This window comes from Thamnophis sirtalis, unplaced genomic scaffold, assembly GCF_051295495.1.
Source record: "Thamnophis sirtalis isolate CommonGarterSnake01/CBP01778 unplaced genomic scaffold, rThaSir2_p1.2 scaffold_7, whole genome shotgun sequence".
In the NCBI taxonomy this organism is placed as follows: Eukaryota; Metazoa; Chordata; class Lepidosauria; order Squamata; family Natricidae; genus Thamnophis; species Thamnophis sirtalis.
The window spans coordinates 54562-80868 of record NW_028261387.1 but is presented as its reverse complement, the minus strand read 5'-3'; the positions used below and the strand labels follow the sequence as shown (position 1 = coordinate 80868).

The 26307-nt window shown below is 42.5% G+C and overlaps 1 protein-coding gene across 4 annotated transcripts in view; it reads left to right on the top strand.

Moving 5' to 3' along the window:
• The window catches only part of KCNT2 (potassium sodium-activated channel subfamily T member 2), a 211238-nt gene that overhangs the window by 139283 nt on the left and 45648 nt on the right, over positions 1-26307 (top strand). For all 4 annotated transcript variants that reach the window (XM_087719176.1, XM_087719175.1, XM_087719174.1 and 1 more), the window contains exons 16-21: positions 5948-6056; positions 8417-8566; positions 15335-15564; positions 20464-20680; positions 22811-22916; positions 24681-24853. In XM_087719176.1, coding sequence (XP_087575302.1) covers positions 5948-6056; positions 8417-8566; positions 15335-15564; positions 20464-20680; positions 22811-22916; positions 24681-24853 — 985 coding nt within the window. The remainder of the gene's footprint in view (positions 1-5947; positions 6057-8416; positions 8567-15334; positions 15565-20463; positions 20681-22810; positions 22917-24680; positions 24854-26307) is intronic.

Here is a 26307-nt window from a genome sequence, read left to right as displayed (position 1 = left end):
ATTAGCTCTACAAATGTCTCCCGGAATTCACGCACAATTATGAAAATGATGATTGAGATTGATTGATCGAATTTATATAGCCACCAATCTCACAAATGACTCTGGGCAGTGCAGGCAATGCAGGGGTGCGTTCCGGCAGGCACTACTGCCGGTTCGCTCTTGTGCGTGCCGCGCACATGCGCTTGATGTGTGCATTGTCAGTGCAATAAAAACAAGATGGCGGCATTGATGTTGCTGGTTCAGAGGCGTGCAGGCTTGGGTCACTGCCGGTTCCAGCAAACCAGGCCACCAAACCACTGCCGGTTCGGCCGAACTGGGGGGAACCCACCATTGATGCAATAATAACGACCAAAATTATGGGGGAGTAAATGTTGAACATAACAAACAACGCAACTATTTAAATGGACTCCATGATTCCAGGAAGCCTGATGGCAAACCCAAGTCTGAATGCCCTTCTAAGAAGGGTTGGCCACTCTAACTTTAGGTGGAATGACATAAATACTCGACTTGGTTTTTTGTTTTTTCCTCATTCATTCAATTTGTCCCATTGTGTTCAGAGCAACACACATACGTCCACATCAACAAGCCTTCAAACAGGCTCACTTAACTTTCTACCTCAATACTTGGGAACAGAAGGAAAGCCAAGTTATTAATGCAGCACAAAAACCATAATGGTCAGAAAAATCTGGTTCTTGGTGTTGCACAGAGCAGATAAAGCAAAAGACACATTTCCTGGTTCCCATCAAATGACATTATTTAATCAAGGGGTCTAAAATAATGCCAACTTTGCCTGAACTCGTGGGACAAGCAGAAATAATTGAAGACAGGAAATTCTGCAAATAATTCAGCCCTGGGCCATGAAAGGTTTTATATATGGCAAGAATGTATATGGCAATTGCATCCAGAAAACTATTGACAATGTAGAGCAGTGCTCATTATCCTGAGAAAGAGGTAATGTAACAAGAACATTGGGTTGACCAGAGGTCGAAGAATATAACTGATTATCATCGGTGCATGGATGATATCTGACTCTGTGGAGTTGGATGACCTCACTGAATGCACAGCAACCTTTTTAAGATCAGATGGGACCACCTGCTCTTGGAGGATGAATTTGCAACTGCCTGAACAATGTGAATCTCACATTGTTTCTTTCAAAGTCCTGACTGAACAGGAGGTTCGTGACTGAAATAAAACCAAGTTCCACCAACAAGAAATGCAGTGATAAAGTTGCATGTAGAACATGCCAGTTAGAATGCAGATAGGTGCTCACATAATTAAATAATCATTTCAGCAAAGCAAGAAAATGCATGTTTTGTAGTGGGGGGGGAACTAGCTATAAACGAATGATTTCCCACTTGTATAGAAACATATTTTTAATCAGTTAGTACAAAAACACCTACAGTAACTCTATAATGCCATGATACAGTCCATGGAAACTTTATGATTTAATGTAAGCCTTTGAAAGAACTCTATTGATAATTAACCAATTTATCATATGATTTTATGATTAATATTACTAAAATAGTTAGAAAAAAATAATTGATAAATCATCAATACACTTACAAGATAATTTGGATTTCTCCAAGCACAGTTTGAAAACTATTGTTCTATCATATTCCAAGTAGTTTTCTTTTTTCCCATTCGAAACCCCTAAGTGCTTCTTTTGTTGTCCTTGTAGTGTTGACATTTAGTTTTCATTTTCTGCACCTGACCCAAACTGTGAAGTCTTTTGTATATTGAATGATTAAATATATTAATGTTCTGATATTTACTCAAGATTAACAAAAGCGAAGTAGCTTTATGTGTGCCATATATAGCTGGAATGCATTTTCTACAATATTGTCTCTAATATTTTGTTGAGTTGAAACTCCTCTGCATGTATTAGATTGTAGTCCTGCAAGCCATTTTTATGAGCAAATAAAAGAGGAAGTTTGGTCTTTCTCCAAGAACACGGGGGCTCCAGCTTCATAATAACCTGTGCTCAAAACCTATCAGACACCCACAGTGTTTAATTAAAAGATTTCAAAATGAAATATAAATGAAAGAATATGCCTCAATAAAACGATTGGACATTAGTTTCCTTGTGCTTGTATCTTAGATACCTCTAAACTTCAAGAAAGGTATAATTTACAATGGGAAAACATACAAAACATATAATGGCATATATTTTTAGATTTTTCTAGTCAACAAGACCACTGGAAGACCCACTAACTGAGGTAGAAGACCAGGCGATACTATTGTGTTCTACCACCTACCATATAAACAAGCCCCTGGGATGCAATGGCCAGAGGGTTGGTCACCCAACCCTTTGCCTAACTTTGGGACACTTGAAAGTGGGGAGTTAGAATTGACAACTAATGGCGGAGGATAGCTTGCACAATTACTCATCATATAATCGTCATCTTAGTTGACGAGCCCTGCTTTTTTCCCCCCTCTAAGGGGTCCCTGGTGCTCTCTAAGCTTGGTTGTTTCCTTGCAAACATCTCCTTACCCAAACTAGGTAACATCACGTGTGCTAATAAGGACTGGGGTTTGCTTTCAGTTTATATTCTAGAGACGTGCCTATCAATGTTGATGCGGGTGATCTTAACGTTTCTTTGGTTCAACTGCTTACTGTTAGCTTGTTTAGAAGCTCCTTGATTCAGGTATTCTTTACTTGATTTTTGGTCTGATGTTAATCTTGATCAAGTAAAAAATTATCTAACTAAAGCAATATCCTATCTTGAGAGCCCATAGACTGCAAGGAATACAGAGCTGAATGAGCTGTGCTTAAGAGACCTTTTGTAATGAGGATTTAATTTTGATCAGCCCAGCTTCTCTTAGCCAGGTATTCTGGGGCATAGCAAGCACATAAAAGCAATTTGAGAAGTGACTATAATCCACTAGGATAATACAAGATGCAGCTTGTGTCTTTTTATTTCCCGTGCACAGATTTTAAACAATAACTTAACAGAAAACAGAAAATAAAAGCATTGACCTTTTTTCCTTAACTTAAAAAGTAAAAATTATGTCTGAAATATGCTACAGCCAAATAAATATTGTCCAGAGTATATATCGTATTATTTTAAGATGAATGGTTTATGACTTCCAACTTAAGGAAAAGCCAAATCTGTTTGCCCTCTTGCCCCTGCTTCCCCTCATCCATTATGTTCTCATTTGGTACTCTTTCTGTAGATCCTTCTGGAAATCAGCACCCTTTCTACATTACAAATTCTCAGCTTGATTCAGCAACTTCTTGCAAATGTGCCCTTTAAGATTAAGATTTTCAGAAATGCCTGCCAGAGGTCATCGATCAGTGCGACCAAAGCAGTTTCTGTGCTATACCCAGGCCTGAAACCAGACTGAAAGGAATCCAGATAATCCGCTTCATTCAAGGTCCATCGGAGTTGAAGCGCCACCACCTTCTCAACAACCTTCCCCAAAAAAGGAAAGTTGGAGACAGAACGGTAGTTTTTCAAGACGGCTGGATCCAGGGAAGGCTTCTTGAGGAGGGGTCTCACCACCGCTTCCTTTAGTGGTTGTGGGAAAGACCCCTCCTGCAAAGAAGCGTTGGTAATCGCCTGGAGCCAGCTGCGTGTCACCTCCCTGCTGGTCGAAACCAGCCAGGAGGGGCACGGGTCCAGTAAACAGGTGGCTCATCGCTCCCATGGCCTTGTCCACTTCCTCAGGGGTGACAAATTCGAACTCATCCCGGGAAATCCGACTTAGACTTACCCTTGGCATCTCGGCTGGTATTGCCCAAGCAGAGTCAAGGTCTGTCCAAAACTGAGTGATTTTATCTGACAGAAACTGAACAAATTCCTCAGCTCTTCCCTGCAGGGGTTCCCCCACCCCCTCACCTTTCAGGAGGGAGCGGGTCACCCTGAACAGGGCTGCTGGGCGGGATTCCGCGGCCGCAATAAGAGCGGAAAAATGCCTGCATTTTGCCGCCCGTATCACCACTAGATAAGTCCTAATGAAGGCTCTTAGTAGTGTTCGATCAGATTCAGAGTTACTAGTCCTCCAACATCGCTCTAGGCGTCTCTTTTGGCACTTCATCTCCCGGAGTTCCTCGGTGAACTAAGGTGCCCTCCTGGATCCACTGCCGCGGAGAGGCCTCAAAGGCGCAATCCGATCCAGTGCTTCAGTCTCCGCAACATTCCAGGCAGCGACTAAGGATTCGGTTGGGTTGTGGGCAAGGGAGTCAGGTATCTCTCCAAGCTCCCTCTGAAATCCCGTCGGGTCCATCAGGCGCCTGGGTAGACGTTAAAAATACAGTACAGTAAAAAATAGTTAAATTAATTAAATTAAAAGTGGGCGCATTCACCATAACCATGTTTTGAGGGAGCTTCAGAAACCTATAGGCAATGAAATGTTACCTTTTTGTTGTTTTTATGCTTAAGCTTTCCTTTTATTTTTAAATATTGCCTTGGCCAATGAAATAATATTAAGAAAAGAATTGTTCTGGTTCTGATTACAATTGCTAAAAGGTTTAGGATCATGGCAAATAACCAGTGACTAGGTGGCCACTGCTTCTTCTATTGCAAGAATTGGTGTGTATGTATCTGCTCGCCTACCTGACAACCCACATCTTTTCCTCTATCCTGTTTCAATTCACATATGCATCATTTGGGGATTTATTGTTAGTTTTAAAGCAGTTAAATTACGTAGATAGTTAGAAAGAGAGAGGGAGATTCCTCTTCCTCAGATTTCCTTTCAGTCCATTTAGAGTTTAAAGGGATATTTATCTTCCCCCGATGCACTCCTGGTTTATTTCACATTCACTGGCTCACACGTCATATCGGGCTAAGTCCCTGGTTCATGTCGTAAAGAGCTGCAAACCAAGCGGAGGAGACTCTGGGTATTTTATGTTGGAACTTCCCCACCACCCCCCCCCCCCAGTCTCTCCATTAGACTCTGAGCAATATCTGATTGATGGCCATAATGGAGGGAGAACTTCTTAGACCCCTGGATGATTTCCCAATTTCTGAGCAACATCTGAGTATGCTCAGAATGATACTAAAAAACCACTGGAGTTCTGCGTGTCTCTTTATTAGCCATTTCTACGTCTGCATTGTTAGAGTGAGTCATCCTTTTTCCTTATATTCTACCTTCAACGCTTCTGTCAAGGCCTGTCTCACTTGGTGCACATCCTACGATGTTGCTGGCTACCAACTATCAACCTGGCTGGATCAAATAGAACTCATTGACTTTGAAACTGCACATCTCATTCAACATAGCAACAGTACTTAGATTATATGCCGCCCATTTACAGCACTTTCTGGGCAGTTTATAATGTGAGTATATTGCTCCCAACAATCTGGGTCACCATTTTGCTGACCTCGGAAGGATGGAAGGCTGAGTCAACCTTGAGCCCCATCAGGATTGAACTCTGGACTATGAACATCGTTTGCTGCAATACTGCATTCTAACCACCGTGCCTCCAAATCTCCTCAGATGCTGCTTTTTCAAATAAATCTGAAAACTTCAGAAGAGTATATTGAGGTTTTACACATTCACATCTTCACTTAAGCTTAACAATGTCTTTTTTGTGTTGGTTTGTATCTGTTCCTATAGAAATGTTTCTGGTGTGTGTGAAATGCAAAGAAGGTCATATGTTAGCTTGATTGTTTTGTTTAAATTCCAGGATGTTGTCGTTTTTTAAATAGCTTTTGCTTAGCTTTTAAACCATATCAGACTACTGTCTTTTCCTGGGAATACATTCTAGAAGTGGAACATCATTGCTAGGAAGACATTTTACCCTAATTGCCATCTAGTACACAAAAATAAGGGAGGTATAATCCACGTTATGATACCTTTGTTTTCCACACCTTTCTGTTCTTTTTCCATAGAATTTGTAAAACAGCAAATGAACTTGCAGGCCAGTTTTAGTCTCCAGGATGCAAGCTGACAATTCAAATAAACAAATAAAAGTTGTTTTCTTCTTCCTCCTCCTCCTCCTCTGCAGATCATGTTGTATGTGAAGAGGAATTCAAATATGCAATGTTGGCTTTGAACTGTATTTGCCCAGCTACATCAACACTTATCACTTTATTGGTTCATACTTCAAGAGGGCAGTAAGTATAACATTTATCTCAATGGATGGAGTGAACGTGTGAAAGTGACTGTTATGTTGATTATTGCTTGAACAGGAAAAACTGTACATTGATTCTATCTATGATTTAAAAGTGGCCCTTGTCCACTGATTCACAGTGTTTTGTGCTTTCTGCTCTTGTAATCATAACAAACACAGGTGATTACCAGTAGTTACAGGAAATAAAGTATAGCACTTTATTAGGAAAGATTAGGTTAATAATTTTCAGAGTTTAGAGATTACTTTCTCCTGTGTGCTCTTTCCCAGTCTCTAAGATTCTAGACTTTGCCTTGTATTCTTTCTTCTGAAGGATAGATAGTATAGCTTTCCTCTATTGGAACCCAATGTAGTTTTTGAAATCTTTACTCCATTTCACATGGTTATTATGGAATAAAAGATTCCTAAACTGGCTAGCAATGGAGAAAAAAATCTGCATTGCATTCACTTAAATAGTATTTAATATAGCTTTAAGTAAATGCATTTATCTATACACCCAGTTAAATAGATAGTATTAAAATTGGCTATTGGCTGTGGTAAAAAAAATAAACATAATAAAAGCTACTTTGTATTTATTTTTTAAAAAATATTCAGAAGGTTGGTATATAAATAATAGAGATAATCTCTTCTTGAAGATACTAAAATCAACATGTGATATCACATGTATCCTAAAGATAGTTAAAGTCAAGAAGAGAGATTTACTCCAGGAAAGTGAATACTGAAGAGAAATTTATCTTATTATATAAATGGTCCCCCTTCAAATCTATTAACTGTACTTGCAAAATGATGTTATTTTTTACAAATCTCTAATATCACAGCCATTTTCTCAAAATTGTTTTTTTTTCTCCAATCAAAGCAGGCGATGTAGGTTTTCTTAAATTATAATCTGAAAAAAATGACTGCTGTTCATGAAATCCCCTAAACCTCTAATTTCTATGTCTTTGTAAAATCCTATTATTTATACTTTTGTGTCTTAACCTTTGAATCCTTCCCTCCTCCCTTCATCCCTGATGAAACCTTAAAACGCTAAATAGCAGGGAACAGTTGAAGCTTTCTATTATGAGAATACAAAAGATGTAGCTGATATATTTCTACCAGCTTCTAAAACAAGAGTCTGTCAAGCAAAAGCTGTAAATTTCAGGGTAAAGTTATATAGCAAGGTACTTAATGAAGAACATACAAAAGTTGGAAATAAAAGCTATGAAAAAGCTAGAAATAAAAAATGGACATTAACCCACAAGCCTTTTTAGCCTTCTTGTGGCTCTTCACTAAATCCCCGAGGTGGAGACCTGGCCACAATACTGAGCCAGACAAAATCAAGATGCGAAGAGTGTGCATGTTATTAGCAGGCTGAAAAGCAGCCTTGCCTGCCAGCTGAAAGTGGCAGAGGGAAAAATGGTACAGCAACTTCATTAGCATTGTTATGCTCAGCCAAGTATAGGCAGAATTCTGAACTGGTGAAAATCTAGCAATTTTCAGTAAATCAGTAAGTCATATTCATTAACATAAAAGGCTTTATGCTAAGATAAAAATATTGTTTTGCTAGTAATTTAATTTCTATTCTGTCTTAATTTCAAATTGCATTTTATTTATGTTTATTTGGAATGTAACAAAACAATTCCTGACCTTTTCCCTATTGTGAACTTTCCAAACAGTAAGTTTATCCAATAATGCAAAATGTTTCAAAGGGCAAAAGGGTAAATTGCAGATGGCAATTTTTTTTAAAAAAGGTCTATACTAGGGAGGGGAAAAATTCCATTATTTTTTTCAGGCTGTGCTTTCTGTGATATGAGCAGACCAGAACTGAGTGCTTAAGTATTGCTGCAGGATGCTATCTTTGCTGTGAAATTGAACGTAGTTGGGCGAGGGACACTGGTGGTTCTCAATCATGCATGTCATGTTTATGGAGATGCTCAGTCATCTAGGTCAGGGGTGTCAAACTCATGACGAAACGTTGTTGTCATGTGACGTATCACAACTCCCCCCCCTTTTGGTAAACCGGGGCTGGGCCAGTGTGTGATGCATCCAGCCCGCGGCCCGTGAGTTTGACACCCCTAATCTAGGTCATAGTTGTCCCAAGGTGATTTTCCAAAATGCGACTGGACTTTCCTGGGTTTTTTTCCTTGAAAATCTTTCACTTCACATCCAAGAAGCTTCTTCAGTTCTGAAGTTCAGAAATGAAGCTTCTTGGATGAGCAGTGAAACATTTTCAAGGGGGGGGGAAAAAACCCAAGGAACTAGAGTTGCCTTTTGGAAAATCACCTTTGGGATTCTATTTATGTTACATATATCTACCGCTTACATGCATAGACTGATGCTAACTCTCTGTATGTATCTGTGTTTCAGAGAGGGCCAACAGTCACCAGAACAGTGGCAGAAAATGTATGGGAGATGCTCAGGGAATGAAGTATATCACATTAACTTGGAGGAGAGTGTGTTTTTTGCTGAATATGAAGGAAAAAGTTTTACATACGCATCTTTCCATGCACACAAAAAGTAGGTTTAGTTTATTACAATACAATCAAGAGCCTTTTAAAAATTTCCCTTTTGAATGAGACCTTGACTTTGGGTTCCATTGATTAGATAGGTTTGTTGTTACTGAAGTGGCTAGTACCGTGTTTCCCCAAAAATAAGACAAAATATTTTCTTTTGACCCTCCAAATAAGGACTTGGCCTTATTTTTGAGGAGGTCTTATTATTTTTCAGGTGCAGGAGGCAGCAAGCCCACCAGCCCCACCCTCTCTGTCCTACCATCTGCTTGCCTGCGGCCACAATGACCCAAGTTCTCCTTGCAACCTGGCCTTCGCCTGCCCTGCTTGCTAGCCGCTGAACAGCTGACTCTGCTGCTCTGGCCTCGCGGGGCGAGGCTCTTCCTGGCAGAACACACACACACACACACACACACACACACAAACACCCCATCCCTCTAAGGCAGCCACATACTTTCACTAACTTACTTTCTAGCTCCATTCTCCGCTCCACATGCGGGGCAAGAAAAGTAGAGTGTGTTCCTATGGTTTAAAAAAATATCAGAAAATACCTTCCAACTTCTCACAAATATATATATATATATATCCCAAAATTGGAAGTAGTCCTACTGTTAGATATCCCCCGCCCCTGCTGACAGACTGACAGAGGTTTCCACCAAGGTCCTCTGTTCCGGTGGGAGCAGAGGTTGAATTCCATTGGTCAAGTTACTGAAGCCTTGTGTGCCTCCTTTACCCGATCTAACACTGGCGACGAAGGTGGGATTGGAAGGCAACTAGGCAAACAAAGAGAGCAAACGAAGCCTTTCAAGTACATCCAGCCTGGAGCATCCTGTGAGGCATCGAGCAAGCCATCGCGGAACAACCAGAGAGAACCAGAATGGCTATGCACGCTCCACCAACTCCGTACAACCCAGCTACTGAATACTAGAAATCATACATGCTACGATTCAAGTGTTTCCTGGAAGCGAACGATCTCACGGGCGTTCCAGAAGCCCGAAAAAAGAACTTGTTCCTCAGTTACTGTGGCCAGGAAGTGTTTGAGATGGCGAAAAACCTCTTGGAACCACCACCCCCTACAAGCAGTGTCCTGGTATGCACTACAACAAATGCTGAAGACCCACTATGCGCTGAAGCCATCCAAATATGTTCGCCGGTACCAGTTCAACATTCGGAACCAGAAGGAGGGTGAATCGATCAATGGGTGCATGGCGGCGCTCCGAAAATCCGCAGCCTACTGTGAGTTCCATGAACTGGATGAACTGATTCTGGATCGCATAATTTGTGGTGTGCGAGACATCACTCTGCAGAGGAGGCTTCTGGCTAAATCCAACCTCTCTCTGCAGATCGCACTAGACGAAGCTAGAGCATCCGAATCAGCCGCCCAATCGATGGAAACCCTCCAACGCCACACGCACTTCTGGACGTGTGGAAAAGTAACCCCATACACCGCGAGACCACAGAGCCCGAGAGCTCTGAAAGCAAGGAGGAAGACAGCTACTACATGTGCAGTAGCCGCACAAAGCTGGCGTGAAAATTTAACTCACAAATTCCGCCCTGCACCAGCTGTGGAGGAGACCATGTCTGATCATGGCACATTGCCAAAGTATGCCGCAGCGACAGTCCAAGGGGGCCCAAAACCACAAACAGCAACCCAAATCAGGGGCTTGGCAGAAGTACCCACGGGAGTCAGAAGGGGACAATAGAATCACCAACATCACTTCTGCCACACGAAGCCGCCCAGGGCGCCCAAAAAAGCCGAATGTCACTATTCTGGTTAGACAAATACGTACCATTAGCCCCAAAAAGCTGAAAGCCACTGTCCTCATCGAAGACTCTCGATGCGAAATGGAGATCGACACTGGATTGTCACTGACAATAATCCCATGGTCAGTCCTGAAACAAGCGATCCCTAAGCTACAAAAGAGACACCTCAGAAGCCCCAGCATCTGCCTACGTGACTAACAGGGGAACCAGGTCCCCAACGTGGGCCAAGGCACCTTCTGGGTAAACTACAAGTAATTTTGCAAAAACCTCCCCATGACAGTGGTCAGAGGGGACCTTCAGAGTCTGCTTGGACTGGATTGGTACCAAGCTTTGGGAATGGAAGTGACCGGAGTCAACTCCATGGGGGAGGACGCCGCTGAAGCCATCTTTAAGGAGTTCGAGGATATCTTCGGCACCGGTCTGGGTGAATACAAAGGAACCCCAATTTCCTTTAGTTTAGACGCCATAATAGCCCCAATTAGGCTAAAACCCAGGAGAGTACCTTTCGCTCTCCACCCAAAAATTGACAAAGAAATCGATAAGCTCGTGAGCCAAGGCATCTTAGAGCCAGTCAATCACGCACGATGGGAGACACCAATTGTGACACCTGTCAAGCCTGACCGGTCTGTATGCATCTACGCAGACTATAAATGTACAATTAATAAAGCGCTACAACAAAGCACTTACCCTGTACCTATTGCATTCGCTCGGCCCAGGAAAAATCTTTGCAAAATTGGATATGGTGCAGGCATACCAACAATTGCCAGTAGATGGCGCTACTGCGGAGGCCCAAACCATTGTGACGCACAGGGGTGCATTCAAATGCAACTGCCTGCAATTTGGTGTTAGTATAGCCCCTGGGCTGTTCCAAAGCATCATGGAACGACTTTTGCAGGGGATTCCAGGAATCATCCCCTATTTCGCCGACATCTTGGTATCGGCCGTAAATGAAGTGCAAGTTTTAAAATGCGTACAAACAGTTTTGGCTAGAATCAGAGACAAGGCCCTCCGTCTCAAAAAAGAAAAATGTCAAATCAATGTGCCAAAAGTTGAATTCCTAGGGTACATGATTGATGGGTCTGGGATCCACCCAACCTCACAAAAAATTAAAGCCATTAAGGAAGTTCCCACACCTCAAAATCAGATCAAACTGCAAGCGTTCCTCGAGCTCCTTAATTTCTACAGCATCTTTCTCAAACAGAAAACTACCGTTGCTGAGCCACTACATCGCCTCCTAGCCAAGAATGCGAAATGGTCCTGGGGCAAAACTGAAGCCGCCACATTCACCGCTGTAAAAATACTTTTGTCAGCAGACTCATTCCTAGTACAATACAGCCAGACCCTGCCATTGGTGTTGACCTGTGACCCTTCCCCTTTCGGTGTCGGTGCTGTCCTCAGCCACTGCATGCCCAACGGAACCAAAGCCCCCATTGCATTTTACTCCAGGACATTATCCGCCGCAGAGCGGAACTACAACCAGCTGGACTGTGAGGCTTTGGCTGCAGTAGCTGGTGTAAAGAGATTCCACGAATATCTCTATGGCCGAGATTTCAAACTGATCACAGACCACAAGCCACTGTTGGGGTTGCTGGCTGGGGTCGCCCCACCCTGGTTTCACTATCTCCCCGAATGACCAGGTGGACAATTTTTCTAGCAGCCTATTCCTACCGTCTCATCCACTAACCAGACACCACATTAGGGCACGCAGATGCCTTAAGCCACTGTTCACTGCCCGAAGTCCTCACCGACCCCACCCCCGAGACATTGGTCCTCCTCATTGACTGCCTGGAAACCGGACGCATCTCTAGCGACATCACACGCCACTCTGCAAAAGACCCCATAATAAAACAAATTTTGAACGGGGTGTGGAGGGGGTAGCCAAGAGGCCTGTTGGGGCTGAATTCAAAACGTACTTTTCCAAACGGGATGAACTGTCAGTTATTAATGGGTGTTTGCTGTGGGGAGACAGGGTAGTCATTCCCAAACAATTGCTCATAGCAGTCCTGGAAGCATTACATGTAGGGCATCCTGGGATTGTTGGAATGAAGTCTCTAGCAAGGAGTTATGTTTGGTGGCCTAACATGGACAGGGAGATACAAGAATGGGTGGCTACATGCACACCCTGTCAGGAGTCCAGACCGGCTCCCCCGAAGGAGTGGGAGTGCCCACAAGCACCATGGTCCAGAATACACATTGACTTCACTGGACCAGTCCATGGCCAAACATTCTTCATAGTTGTGGACGCTTATTCAAAATGGTTAGAAGTAGTCCTGATGAGTTCCACTACAATGGAATCGGCCATCAAGATACTATGGAGACTATTCTCCATGCATGGCCTCCCCAATGTCCTAGTCTCTGACAACTGGCCCCAACTCACGGCCATGCCATTCGAAACATTCCTAGCAGCTCAGGGAATCAGACATGCCCTGTTCGCACCATTCCACCTGGTCTCCAATGGCCAGGTGGAACGAATGGTAAAATCCGCAAAGGAGGCCCTCAATAGGATGGGCCCTGGTGATTGGCAAACATGAATTGATCACTACTTACTCATTCAACACATCACACCCAGTGCTATCACTGGAATAAGCCCGGATGAACTCCTCATGGGCCACCGCCTGAAGTCTCAGACCGGCTACATCCAAATTATTCCACCTCAACACCCCCTGACTCCACAAGCAAAGTTAGGTCTTTCACCATAGGAGACTTGGTATATGCACACAACTACACCGGGGGAACATTGTGGATTCCTGCAACTGTAATTGGGATTACCGGTCTCGATCGTACACAGTAAAACTCAAGGACGGTTGAAATTGGAGAAAGCGTATAGACCAACTCCGTAGCCGCATGTCTAACTCAGTCCTTGGACAACCAAAAGTAACTCCTGCACAAATCAAAAGAAACTTCACAAAAAATAATAGTCCCTCCAAGGCCAAGTGAAGCCCCAAGAATACTGGAAGACTTATCTGACTTTGATGCAGGCCCGCAGCGAGCTCCGAGCGAGGCAACGCCAGAAGCTCCAGCCGTGGCCTGTGAAAAGTTCCAGGAGATTCCACCAGGTGGGTCTGCGGAATCAACAGGTCCGTCCGACTTGTCCAAAGGAAACACCAAGACTGAATTGCGCAGGTCAGGCAGAGCTACGCAAAAGCCTGCCTACCTGCGTGACTATGTCACCAGTTAGATTGTTCCATCCTAGAGGGGAGGGGTGTTAGATATCCCCCCCCCCGGCTGACAGAGTGACAGGGGTTTCCACCAAGGTCCTCTGTTCTGGCAGGAACAGAGGTTGAATTCCATTGGTCAAGAGGTCTGACAGATCCCTTTAAAAGGGGATGCTGCCCGACCATTCCCCAGCCGGATGTTTACTTGCAATAAAGAGCTGTTGTTACTGAAGCCTTGTGTGCCTCCTTTACCCGACCTAGCACCCACAAACTACTTTTCTTGCCCTGCACGTGGCAGTGGAGAATGGAGCAGGAAAGCAGGTTAGTGGAGGGATGAGACTGCCTTGGAAGGTGTGGGGTTAGGGATCTCTCTCTCACACACCCACACACCATCCTTTCCTTAGGAGCTCTGCTCTGAGAAGACTTCAAATAGAGCATTTGGGGGATGTGCGTCTGCATCCCCCAAGGAAAGAACGATTGCCAGGAAAAGTGGGGGAGAGATTTTGCCTCCTATCTGAGTCTCTGCTGAGCTTCAGAACAGGGTAAGAGGAAGGAAAATCTCCCCTCCCCATTTTCAAGTGGTTTGCAAAAATGCCCCATTCCGAGCCTTCAATCCTGCAATCCTGGAATATGCCGAAGGGTCAAAATGGGGCGTTTTTGCAAACAGCTTGAAAATGTGGCGGGGGATATTCCTGCCTCTCACCCTATTCTGAAGGTCATCACAGACTGAAAACAGGATAAGAGACAAAATCCCCCCCCCCTGACCGATTTTCAAGCCGTTTGCAAAAATGTTCCATTCCGATCCTTCAATGCTGCAATCCTGGATAATGTGAAGGCTTGGAATGTGGTGTTTTTGCAAACCGCTTGAAAATGGGGAGGGGGATTTTCTTCTTCCGATGTCCCAGGTGTGTTGATTCCCATATGCCTTCCTTTCCTGCTGTGGCTGTCACCGTTAGCTAAGGAGGGCATGAGGCATTTGGGTTGGGTTGCTCAGCCTCCGGCTTCTTTTCCAATTGGCTTCAAAAGCGACCGGCATTTGCTGGAGGCCGAGGCCTGGGCGCCCCCCCCCCCCAAAATCACCTGTTTCGTGAATGGAGCGGCTCAGCTGATCCAAGTAAGGGGCCAAGAAACCCTGAGGTGACCGGGGAAGGGAAGGGCTGCCACCTCTCCTGGCTAAACCCACCCCTTCACTAGGGCTTATTTTCGGGAAAGGGCTTGTATTTTTGCCCAGGACATGTCTTATTTTCGGGAAAACAAGGTATATATTAACATGTAAAAATAAAAAAACTGAGACATTAATGTTATTACCATATTCTATTCCGCTAAAGAGTTTGTAATCAATGCTTTTCTTTCTTTCCCCCCTTTCCCCAATAGTTTCATTTTCTTTTTTTTTTATTTTACAGCCTGATGAACTTTTGCTCCCCTGGGTTTTCATAGTATTGTTTGGCTCAACGTAAGAAGACGGGCCTACAACTGAGGGCCTATTGCAATGTCTCTGGATATAGGCTGTAGAAGTAATCTTGATTAGCTGGGAATCTCAGGCTGTTAAGTTGATCTCTTTCCCCAAATTAAACATTCAAATGCAAAAACAAACAGCAAAATAAAGGCCAAGCCTGAAGAATGATTCTTTGGGATGTTTTACAAAGCTGCTACATTTTCTAAAAGCAGAATAAAATTCATTGCTCTTGAGCCGAATTGTACACCAAATCTTAAGCAGCCCAAATGGATCTAAAATATTTTCATATTGTCTCTCTTAATTTTATAGTAATATGAGATGCGAAGGAATGGGTGTAAGCACATATACTGTAAGCTGTTCAGTTTTTCCTAACAATATTTCTTTTTACTTTTGACATTAGGTTTGGTGTTTGTTTAATCGGTGTTAGGAGGGAAGATAACAAAAATATTTTGCTGAACCCAGGTCCCCGGTATATTATGAGCTCTTCAGACATATGTTTTTATATTAACATCACAAAAGAAGAAAATTCTGCTTTTAAGAAACAAGAGCAGCATCGGAAAAACCACCCAACAAGATTGTTTTATCATGGTCCTACTCGACTGCCAGTGCACAGCATCATTGCTAGTATGGGTAAGCCACACTTAAGTAATGTTGCCTCAGTAAGGTCATGGTATATGGCAGGACTCTCCAAATTTGGTAACTTTAAGACTTGTGGGCTTCATCTCCCAAAATTCCCCAGCCAGAATGAGAAATTATTCAAGTCTTAAAGTTGCGGAGTTTGAAGACTCCTGGTGTGTGAGAAAGACCTCGAGAGTGGGGGGGGCGGGGAGGGGAAGAGATGCTGCCTAAGGGATGGTTAAATAAGGGAGGGCTTAGCCCACAGCTGCATAATGGCAGAAGAAGAGAGTCAGAAAGGAAGCTTCCTAACTTCTTAGGTTGTAAAAGAGACCTTCAGATAGAAATTTCTGTCTGGTCTACCTGACAGAAGGCTGACAGTTTTAATAGAGTACTGTACGTAAACTATAAAAGAAACCATAAATACAATTTTTTGGTCTTCTTCAAATAATACGCCCAGTGAAGTGGAGTTGGGATGAACAGTAGAAACAGAGTACTGAACTTTCTGTTTAAATAACTGATACATAAAGGTTTATCATTCACAAGCCAATTGGATTTGAAATGGTACTTACTTTTCATTCTATCAGCCTAAGTTTTCATGTTACTGAATCAAACATGAAACTGGCTTTATTGTTCACCCTTCCATTTTGAGAAATGCCTTCCTGATGAATGAAATGCCTGATGAAATGCCTTCATGTACTTCCTCAAAGTAAACGCAATCATAATTATGGGGACTGTTGTTCCGGCTTTATATTGTGGTAGGTTATTTCGCAAAGGGTGGAGTAGAGAGACAATGAAGGATCCTGTCAAAGGACACCTTTATTTCTCTCCTTTTCCTTACTCATGGAAGATTTCTCTGAACAAGGATTAACTCGAAACATAACATAAACAAAATATAATTTATGTTTTCTCTTCTGGAATTATAGCCTTTCAATAATAAACAGTCTTCTGTTACTTAAGCCACTCCCTGAACTAAGGCATTTAACAATAGCATATTATCTCAAGGGGAAGTACTTAAGGGTGAGAGTGGTAATGTTGTCAAGGGATTAGGTTCAGTTACACATTTCTTATGTAAGACTTCATCCTATTGTTGGTCTGTTGGTCAGTGAGATATTCCACTGACTTCACCCAGCATCAGAGTCTTTACTCACCCACCTCCACCTTGATTTTGTTTCTGGGAATCCCCCCAGTTTTTTCTGTTTGTTGCCTCCCATAGTCTGTGTCCTTCTTGGCTCTGGTGTGGCAGCTGCTCCCTTGACTGCTGCTGCTGTGTCAGTCTTCATGTGATGACAGCTTTATTTGCGATTTCTTTGAACAAGGACTAACTTGAAATATAGCATAAATAAAATAGAGTTTACTTTTTCACTTCTAGAATTATAGTCTCTCAATAACAAACAGTCTTTATGTGGTGACCATTCAAGTGAGGTGAGACCGGCGGGGGGGGGGGGGGGGCTCACAAAAGATAAGAAGAGGGTGGGATTTGCAAACAAGTAGAAGGAGAAAATGTTGCCAGTGGCAGGAGCCCAACAATGTCACCCCCTCCCATCCAATGACGTTTGTCCACAGCCAATAACCTCCGGTCTCAGCGGGTGCAGTCAGCCCCAGCCTACCTGGAGGGCCTTGGAGAACTCACTAAACTGGCAGCTGAGGATGCCAGCAACTTCAAGGAAAAGGAAAAGTCCTAGACCTTGATCATCCTACAGTCTTCTTCTCAGACACTCTTCTTATACATTTGATGATGAGTTTAAATATTTATTTAGGGTTTTTAAAAATATGTTCAGTACTAGTGCTATTAATAATAAGCAGCTTGGCTGCCAACCCCAAAGCAGCTGGAACACTATTTCAACACCATCGACATTGACAAAATCACCGTCAGTCAATTGCAATAAAATAGCTTTACTTAGAAAGGCTTATACCATGTAATGATACAGAATATAGAATAATGGAGTTGAAGATCTTCTAGTCCAACCTTCTGCTTGAGCAGGAGATCCTGTAACATTCCGGACAAATGGCTGTCCATTATTTTCTTAATGTTAGAGCACCCGCAACTTTTGAAGGCAAGTTGTTCCACTGTTCTTTTTTTCTCACTGTCAGGAAATTTCTCCTTAATTCTAAGTTGGATCACTACTTAATGAGGTTCCATCCATTTCTTCTTGTCCTGCCCTCAGGTGCTTTGGAGAATGGGTCTGCCCTCCTTCTCTGTGATAGCTCCTCAAATATTGGAAGACTGTTATCGCGTCACCACCTTTTCTTCTCTTCATTAGACCTTTAACATCCTCAAACAACATCTGTATGTCCCAGGTTCTTGGGAAGGACTCGATAGGTGGATAAAAATGAAAATCCAGTCTAAGCATCTGGCTGACTGGCACAGTAATTGGACAAGGAACAATGGATGGACACTAATCAAGGAGAGAAGCAACCTGGAATTAAGGAGAAACTTCCTAATTAGGACAATTAACCAGTCGGACAGCTTGCTTTCAGAAGTTGTGGGTTTAAGAAGGGACAGGACAGTCACTTGTCTGAAATGGTACGGGGTCTCCTGCTTGAGCAGAGGTTGGACTAGAAGATCTCCAAGTTCTCCCAGCTCTCTTCTGATTCTGATTCTAATTACAGTTCCTGACCATTTTCTTTCTATAGGTCGGGTGGCAGGAAACAATCGGCATGGTCTAATATTTCCTCTCAACCACCAAGCAAACTCTTTTCGTTGCTTCGTTTGTTTGCCTTACAAACCTACCAAAAAGCCCAGCGTACCAATTCACCTTCTTAGCCTTTGGTACAACTGAGTGTTTACCTTTGCTTGTGGGCTAAAAAAAAGGATGACTGCTTTATTCATGCACAAATAATACTAACAGTACAAACACACACACACACACACACACACATTCATGCCTGATCCCCGCTCAACAAAGTAGCAAAATCTACCCTTGAATATACTGCTCCGGCCCTCTGGAACGAGCTCCCCGTGGGGATTCGGACCCTCACCACCCTTCAGGCCTTCCGCAAAGCCCTTAAAACCTGGCTGTTCCGACAGGCCTGGGGCTGACGAGTTCCCTGTCCCCGCTCGAACTGTGGCTGTTGATTGTTTTTAAATTCTTTCTGTAGTTGTTTGTTGTGTTGTTGTTTTTTCCCCCTTGTCTGCATTTCCCTCCCTCTGATTTGTGAGCCGCCCTGAGTCCCTCCGGGAATAGGCGGGCATATAAATGCAATAAATTCAATTCCATTCAATTCAATAAGGCACGTACCAAGTGTAGTTATGCAGCAAAGTCTTATAAATGCTAGACCTTCGGGCTAATGCTGGTAGTGACTTTTGAATGTATAATATTCAGCCTTGGCAATACTTTTCAGTGAATCATCTGAATTCATGTACCTCTCTTCCTTTTTCTTCCATTACCTATTTTCTTTGGTAGGCTCTTTTCACCTCTCCATATCTCTCTCTTTCTCAGCAAAGGATTAGACAATAACAGTTTTTATGTACAGGGAAGTAGCTATAAATAGATTTTTTTCCTGCCTATTAAAATGGCTCCTTTTTTTGGAGAGCCATATGCTTAGCAATAGTTGGTCTGCCATAATATTCCACCCCGCCCGCATATCATGCTACTCAGTCTAAACCAGGAGCAGGAAGTAGTGACTAGTTTTAGCTGCTATACTGGTTAGAGTGTGGAAGGAGGAAAAACTCAGAAAGAACTCAATCACAAACAACAAATCTAAGGTCCAATTGAATTGTTTAAAAGGGGATATACTTTTGTTCTGAATTTGAAACAAAATACTCAGATGGTGGGGTGTTTTTTTTTTTGCTTCCAGCTCTGAATATTCAAAACAATCTTTTCATTCAGGTTTGTTAGCATTTAAAATCTCTTGCATGTACTGCTCCTGGCTAGATCTTTTAGTTTTCACAGTCACATCTCAATCAATCAGACTAGAGCCAGAAGGGACCTTGGAGGTCTTCTAATCCAATTCCTTCTGCTCACGCAGAAGACCTGACACCGTTTCAGGTAGGAGGCTGCCCAATCTTCTCTTAAGAACCTCCAGTGATGAAGCCCGTACCAACCTCTGAGGAAAAGCTGTTCGTTAATTGCCCTCACCGTTAGGAAGTTTCTCCTTGGTTCCAGGCTGCTTCCCTTCTTCATTATTAGTTTCCGTCCATTGTTTCCTGTCCTGCCTTCTGGACCTTTGGAAAATGAGTTGACCCCCCTCCCCCTCTTCTTTGTGGCAGACCCTCAAATACTGGACCATTGCTCTCGTGTCATACTTGGTTCTTCTTCTTTTCTCTGGACTGGCCATACCCAACTCCTGCAACCGTTCTTCATGTGTTTTTGTCTCCAGGCCTTTAATCATCCTAGTTGCTCTTCTTTGCACTTTTCCCAAAGTCTCAATATCCTTTTTGTAATGTGGCAACCAAACCTGGATGCAGTTTTCCAGGTGTTATAAACTGGTCCTAATATACTTCACCTGATTTTGATTCCGTGCCTCTGTTTATTCAACCAAGGATTGTATGAGTTTCTTTGGCTGCTGCCACCCACCGCTAGCTCTTGTTTAAGCGATCTATCGGACTCCGAGGTCCCTTTCACGGCCACTTCGTTTTCAGCCAGGTCTCCTCTAATCTGCATTTGTACCTTTGGTTTTCCCTGCCCAAAACTTTGCTTTTCTCCACATTGAAATTCATTTTGTTGAACGGGGCCCCTTGTTCAAGTCTGCCGAGCTCTTTTCGGATCCTGAGCTTGTCTTCCGGGTTGTCGGCTATTCCTGCCAGCTTAGTGTTGTCTGCAAATTTGATGAGTTTCCCCTTCTATTCCCTCATCTAAGTAATTTATGAAGAGATTGAAGAGTGCGTCGCTTACAGTGTGCTGATGTGGCTCTCCCTCCTCCCTTCCGAACCTAACATTTTCATTTCCGTCTGTTTCCTGCCGCCCCCAGGTACCGTTGCTATAGATTTGCAAGATACAGGCTGTAGATCTCCAAATGCAGCTACATTAACTCTTCCTTCAGAAGCACCTAAAACGGGCAGAAGGCCAAGCATTGCACCCGTTCTGGAGGTTGCAGACACTTCAGTGCTTCACAGCTGTGATCCCTTAAGTGATCAGTCCGAAGACGAAGCCACACCCTCCGAGGAAGAAGTGTTGAATGGCCTGGAGTAAGTAAAGTGCACTTTTAAATGAATGTGTTTTTAAACACAGCAATGCAGAAAGGGGAAATTAGTAGCTTGTTATAGAGTGCATTTGAGAGATCTCCAGAAAGTTCCACAATACTGTATATACAAGTAGTCCTCATTTAGCAACCACAATCACGATCAGCCGTTCAGTTGTTAAATGAAGTGGCCCCTAGTGAAACCGCGACTGTGCTTGTAATCTTAGTTCAGCTTTTCCTTGCTTTACACTCCTGCAGTGATGACAAATGCACCTTTTCATTGTTGGCATAACTCTGAATGGTTGCTAAACAAAGGCTCCTTGTGCTTAGTTTAAAGTAGGCATACGCAATCCGTAATGAGGAATTAAAAATCCCCACACCAGCCACAACCTCACACAGCAATTGGCTGCTCTGTGACTGGCAGAGAAGTGGCAGCATCAGAGTGGCCACAATGAATTTGTTATTTTTTAAAAAAGAAACACTCTGACAGGACATACGTTGTGCAGACCTAGTCTGAAGGGTCTGGTGGTAATAAGAAAGATGAAATTAAGATTAACAAGAAGAAACAGCAGCAAAGCCATATGATACTTTTATAGTTCACAATAAAGCAAAAATAAAGGCTTCCCCTGCCCAGTCGTGTCCATCCCTAAGGGACAGTGCTCATCTCTGTTGCTTAGCCGAGAGTGCCAGCATTGGATGAAGGCTCTTTCCATGATGGCCATGTGGCCAGCATGGCTACACGCCAAGGTGCACAGAAACTCTGCTACCTTCCCACCGAAAGTGGCGCCTGTTTATCTACTCGTTTTTGCAGACTTTCAGGCTGCTAGGTGGGCAGAAGCTGGGGCAGGTAGTAGGAGTTCAGCCTGTTACGCGGCGCTTGGGTCTTGAACCAGGAGGTCAGTTTTCCAGCTGACAAGCTCAGTGCGACAAGCAAGCTGAGCCCTCGCGCTCTCTTTTATAATACATTCAGTTTATAATATAAAAGAATTCAGTTTACAATATATAACTGAAATTAAAATATAAAATGAAAAGGCACTCAAAGTCCATTCATTTGCATGGCAATGACCAAACACAGGTACAATTGCATTGGAATCAGGGTAACTCTTATGCCGGTGTAAATACTGAAGAAATTGTTTTGGTTTGACAAAGGATTCAGGAAAACACCTCTAGAAATGTTGCTGTGGGTGATGGTTCTCCAAGGCCTCTTCTACAGTTTCCCCTGGTGCTTGCAAGAGCAGAAGGTGCTTCTGCGCATGTGCAAAAGATGCTTCTGTCTGCAGAAGCTTTTGCAAGTGCCGGTTGAACCTGTGAGGTGATAATCACACAACCCTCATGTTGCTTAAACCAGACCCCCCCCCACTTAATTTCAACACTGTGACCTTTGCGACCCAAAGTGTCCCATCAAAGCGAAATAAGACCACCGTAGGCGTTATAGTATTTTTAATTTATGTAACAGTTTTTTATGGCCACCCCTCTCGATAAAATTGACTCTGGGTGGCATACAATAAAACCAAATTTAAATCAGTTGAACCAGGGATCCTCAACCCCCGTCCAGCACCGCTCCACAGCAGGCCAGCAGCCGAGCTTCGCAAACAAGCAAAGCCCCATCCATGGAATGCGGGCAGCAGGCAAAACTACACCTCTCCAGAAAAACCTCTATGGAACCGGTTCCTGGTGCCCAAAATGTTGGGGACCCTGAGTTAAACAATAGGTATGGCTGAAAATGAAATAAATAACCCTAGATCACAAGAGCAGAGATATTATCCTTAATACAGCCACTACCCCTCACAGTTGAGGATAGTGAGACTTTCTAGGAATACAGTCAAAAAGTAAATGCTCCAAAAAGTAACAAGTGTCTCACACACACAGGGAGATATAAACAAATACACATCACCCATGTTTGAGTCATGACTGAATATTAGAAAGTTCAAGAGGAGAGAGATTTAACATTGAGATACAACTGGCTGTTTAGAGAGACTTTATGCTGCTTTAGAGTTATAGATTTAATGTTGATATCTCTCAAGCGCCTGCTTAGAAAAGAGAAGTTGCTGTACATCTCAGACAAAAGAAAGACAACGAAGGGTTGTGTGTATGCTGTTAAATGCAAAAAATGAGACCAGATTCTTCTTTCTTCTAGGTATTTAAAAGGCTATCCCCCCTATTCACCTTACATAGGAAGCTCTCCTACTTTCTGCCATTTGCTCCATGAAAAGGTGCCATTTTGCTGCCTGAGATTAGATAAGGTACGTAGGTATAATACTGCTGTGCATATGTTTCCTTTAAGAGGAAAAGCACTTGAACCGTGTTTTTGAATGCAAAGTTAATACTGAGGCATTACAGGTTGTGGTTTTGTTCAGCACGCTGTTGGATAAATCAACTGTATGGCTGTAAAAACACTGTGGTTTTGGCCATATTAAATTTAAGAGGATAATCTAGCCGCAACCTAAAGTATTATTCTTGCTGAAATGGAATTTCATTTTAAAACTTGGGCAGGGTTCAAGTTTCCGTGGCTGTTGTAAGTAATATAATTGCAACATACTCCAATTCTAGGTTTATTTTTTTAAAGCCTTTGTATGATTATATACAGCTAAGCATAGCCCAATTTTATTTCAGCATGAGGCGATGCATGTTGAGAAAGGAAAATATTTTCTCGTCCATGGTGAAAAAATGCTTCTCTTGTTTGGCACAGGTAGTTCTAAGCCATTACAACCATTCAGTCTGTGAATTTTCAAAGTTACAACTGTGCTGGAAAAACTAGACTTACAAGTGATCCACAGTGTCAATATAGCATAGTATCATAATCCAAATCCGTGCTCTTAATAGCCCATCCACACTTAAAACTACCTGGCACTTCAACTCTCCCCTATCTCCCTCCACATCTGTGTCCTTTCAGCCACCCTGAACAGTGGCAATCTTTGGGGGAGTGCTGGGGCTGAAATTCAAATAAAGCCCCTGAGTAGCCTATTAGCTTCCACCCTTCTACTTCCCAGACCTCCATTTCAGTCCTAATGCTGCTGCTGCCACTGACAAAGGCCGCCTCTAGCCAGCACCACGTTGCAAAACCTCCTTGTCCCTATCCTGCACTTCAGAGAACCTGCCTCGTCCACCTTCTTCCTGCTGCTGAAGGGGAAGTTTCTGCTCTGACCTTAATGTGCGGGAGGCTACTGGGGCTTCCAGAGGCAGCTCCGCCTTTTCGTAGCCCCAGAGCTGTGGCAGACCAAGAAGCCTCTGAGTCATCGTCTATTCCTGCACTCCTGCCACACCAAAGGAAACCCCCCCCCCCCAATACATGTGTGGCCTGTGCTGGGCCTCTCGGGGACTCTGCCACCCCATTATGGTGGTCCTGCACGTCTCTCCTCTTCCTGCTTGAGGACCTGCAGGTCTGCAATTATGGCAATGATTATAGGATTTCTGGGATTGTCGTCACCAAGCAATGTGGTCATCTGACATCATGATTTAGACCACATTGCTAACCACAGAAATTCCAGTCCCAGTTATGGTTGTAAATCAAGGATTATCTGCATGCCAGGTTATAAAATACTCCTATCCATTTCCAATCCCATCATACAAATATAAAAGCAAATCTTCCATGTTTTTCAGGGGTGACTGGTTATAATGAAAGCTTTGCCACTATAGCATGGAATTAGTGTCAATAAATGTGTTATATATACTCAAGTATCTTCAGTGACAGTAAATATCTTAAATTTAAAAATCAAGACAAATATAGAGTATACATCAGTATTTAAAATGTGAGGCTTTCCTTAAAATGGAGCTAGTGAAAATTTAAATATATCTTCAATGATTAAAAGCTGGACATAAAATGCTACAAATACTTTCAATCTACTCTAGGTGTAGTTTGAGGCATTCCTATACTTTGAGCTAAACTTTCATACTTTAAAAAGATCTTCTGGGAAGCTAGAACATTTTACAGCAAACAGATGATAGGTATTGTATTCTTATTTTTTCCTGTGATTTATTTTGGGTCTGTTTTAATTAATTGGTTTTAGGGATGCCAACATAATTACTATGAGGATGCCAAAGCTTATGGATTCAAAAACAGAATCATTATAGTTGCTGCAGAAACGGCAGGAAATGGACTCTACAACTTTATTGTACCTCTCAGGGCTTATTACAGACCAAAGAAAGAACTCAACCCAATTGTGTTGCTGCTGGATAATCCGTAAGTAGAACGTTTGTCCTTGGAACTTGGCATGTATTACGTATTGTTGCTACCAAATTTAATGAACCTTTTTTAATTCAGAAGGATTGTATCACCAACACTTGGAGACAGTCATTTATAGGAGAAATATCAGATTTATTTTAAGATATAATCAAGATATAATTTTGCTACAAACAAATGGCTTTGGGTGCCATAGTATCAGGCAGAAAGAATCAGAACCGTTCATGTGGGTTTCAACAATTTATAAACAATTTATTGAAGGCTATACACAAGAAGCTAGTCAGCTAATGGTCAGCACTGAATTAGTGTTCTATAAAAGTCAACAGAATTCAAGGGTGGGGATGAGATTGAAGAGCCTGAGAGGCTGATGACACGTTTTGCTCTGTCCCCCAGTTTCACCTCTTTTCCTCCTACACATAGTAAGTTAAACAATTTTTTCATGATTATTATATTAGTACTATCCTCCTCCTCCTCCTACACTCTACTGCTATTTTACTTGGAGTTGGAAGGGCTTTGCCTCAATTCTTTCAGTAACTTTCCAGATTATGGCCCTTATGTACTTGCCTATTGCCATTGGGAATAAGTTGTATTGAGGATAAATTTCCATTGTAAACAGAAAAAGATTTTGATGCCATTTTCTTGAAAAAGAGATCTAACTTTGACATCACTGTTGCATGAAATCATAAAGAAAATCTGTAAAATTTTGCCCAAATTGCTGGATCTTTAAAATATTCCAATTGGCTTTAAAAAAATCTCTCTTTTATTCATCTGTTCTTGGCAGACAGTCATGTCAGATTTTTAAGTTGCTTTTTTATTTTGGTCCAATAAAATGTATCAATATGTCTCTAGTGAAAGTTACATCTGAAAGCTTAAAATGTTCCTAGTTGCTTCACATTTATTTTTTCATAGATTTGATTATTCTTTCAAAAACCTCTGGCAAATTAAGTCCTCACAGAAAGTACAGCAAAGGATTAGGTTTTTATTTCTTATTCCAGAGGTGCAAAAAGTTCAGCCTATCACGCTCTCTTTTGAAGTTCCTAGAGTAGGTATTGCCATGTTTTCAATTCTTGTGATATATTTACTGAAATATCAAATAATTCAACTACAGATAGTTCTCAATTTATGACCAAAATTAGGAATGGAATTTCCATAATAAGTTGTCATTACAAATTGAATTATCAATTATTTTATAATAATTTTTACTATGGTTGTAGGCAGTGGTGGGATTCAAATAATTCAACCACCAGTTCTCTGCCCCAATGATTTCTTCCAACAACCAGTTCACCAAACTGCTCAGAAGGTTAACAACCGGTTCTCCCGAAGTGGTACAAACTGACTGAATCACGCCACTGGTTGTAGGTCAAGTCATGCAGTTGTAAGTGCGAATCCAGCTTTACCAATTGCAAGCTTTACTGGAAACCAGCAAAATCATAACAAATTGTAATCATGTGACC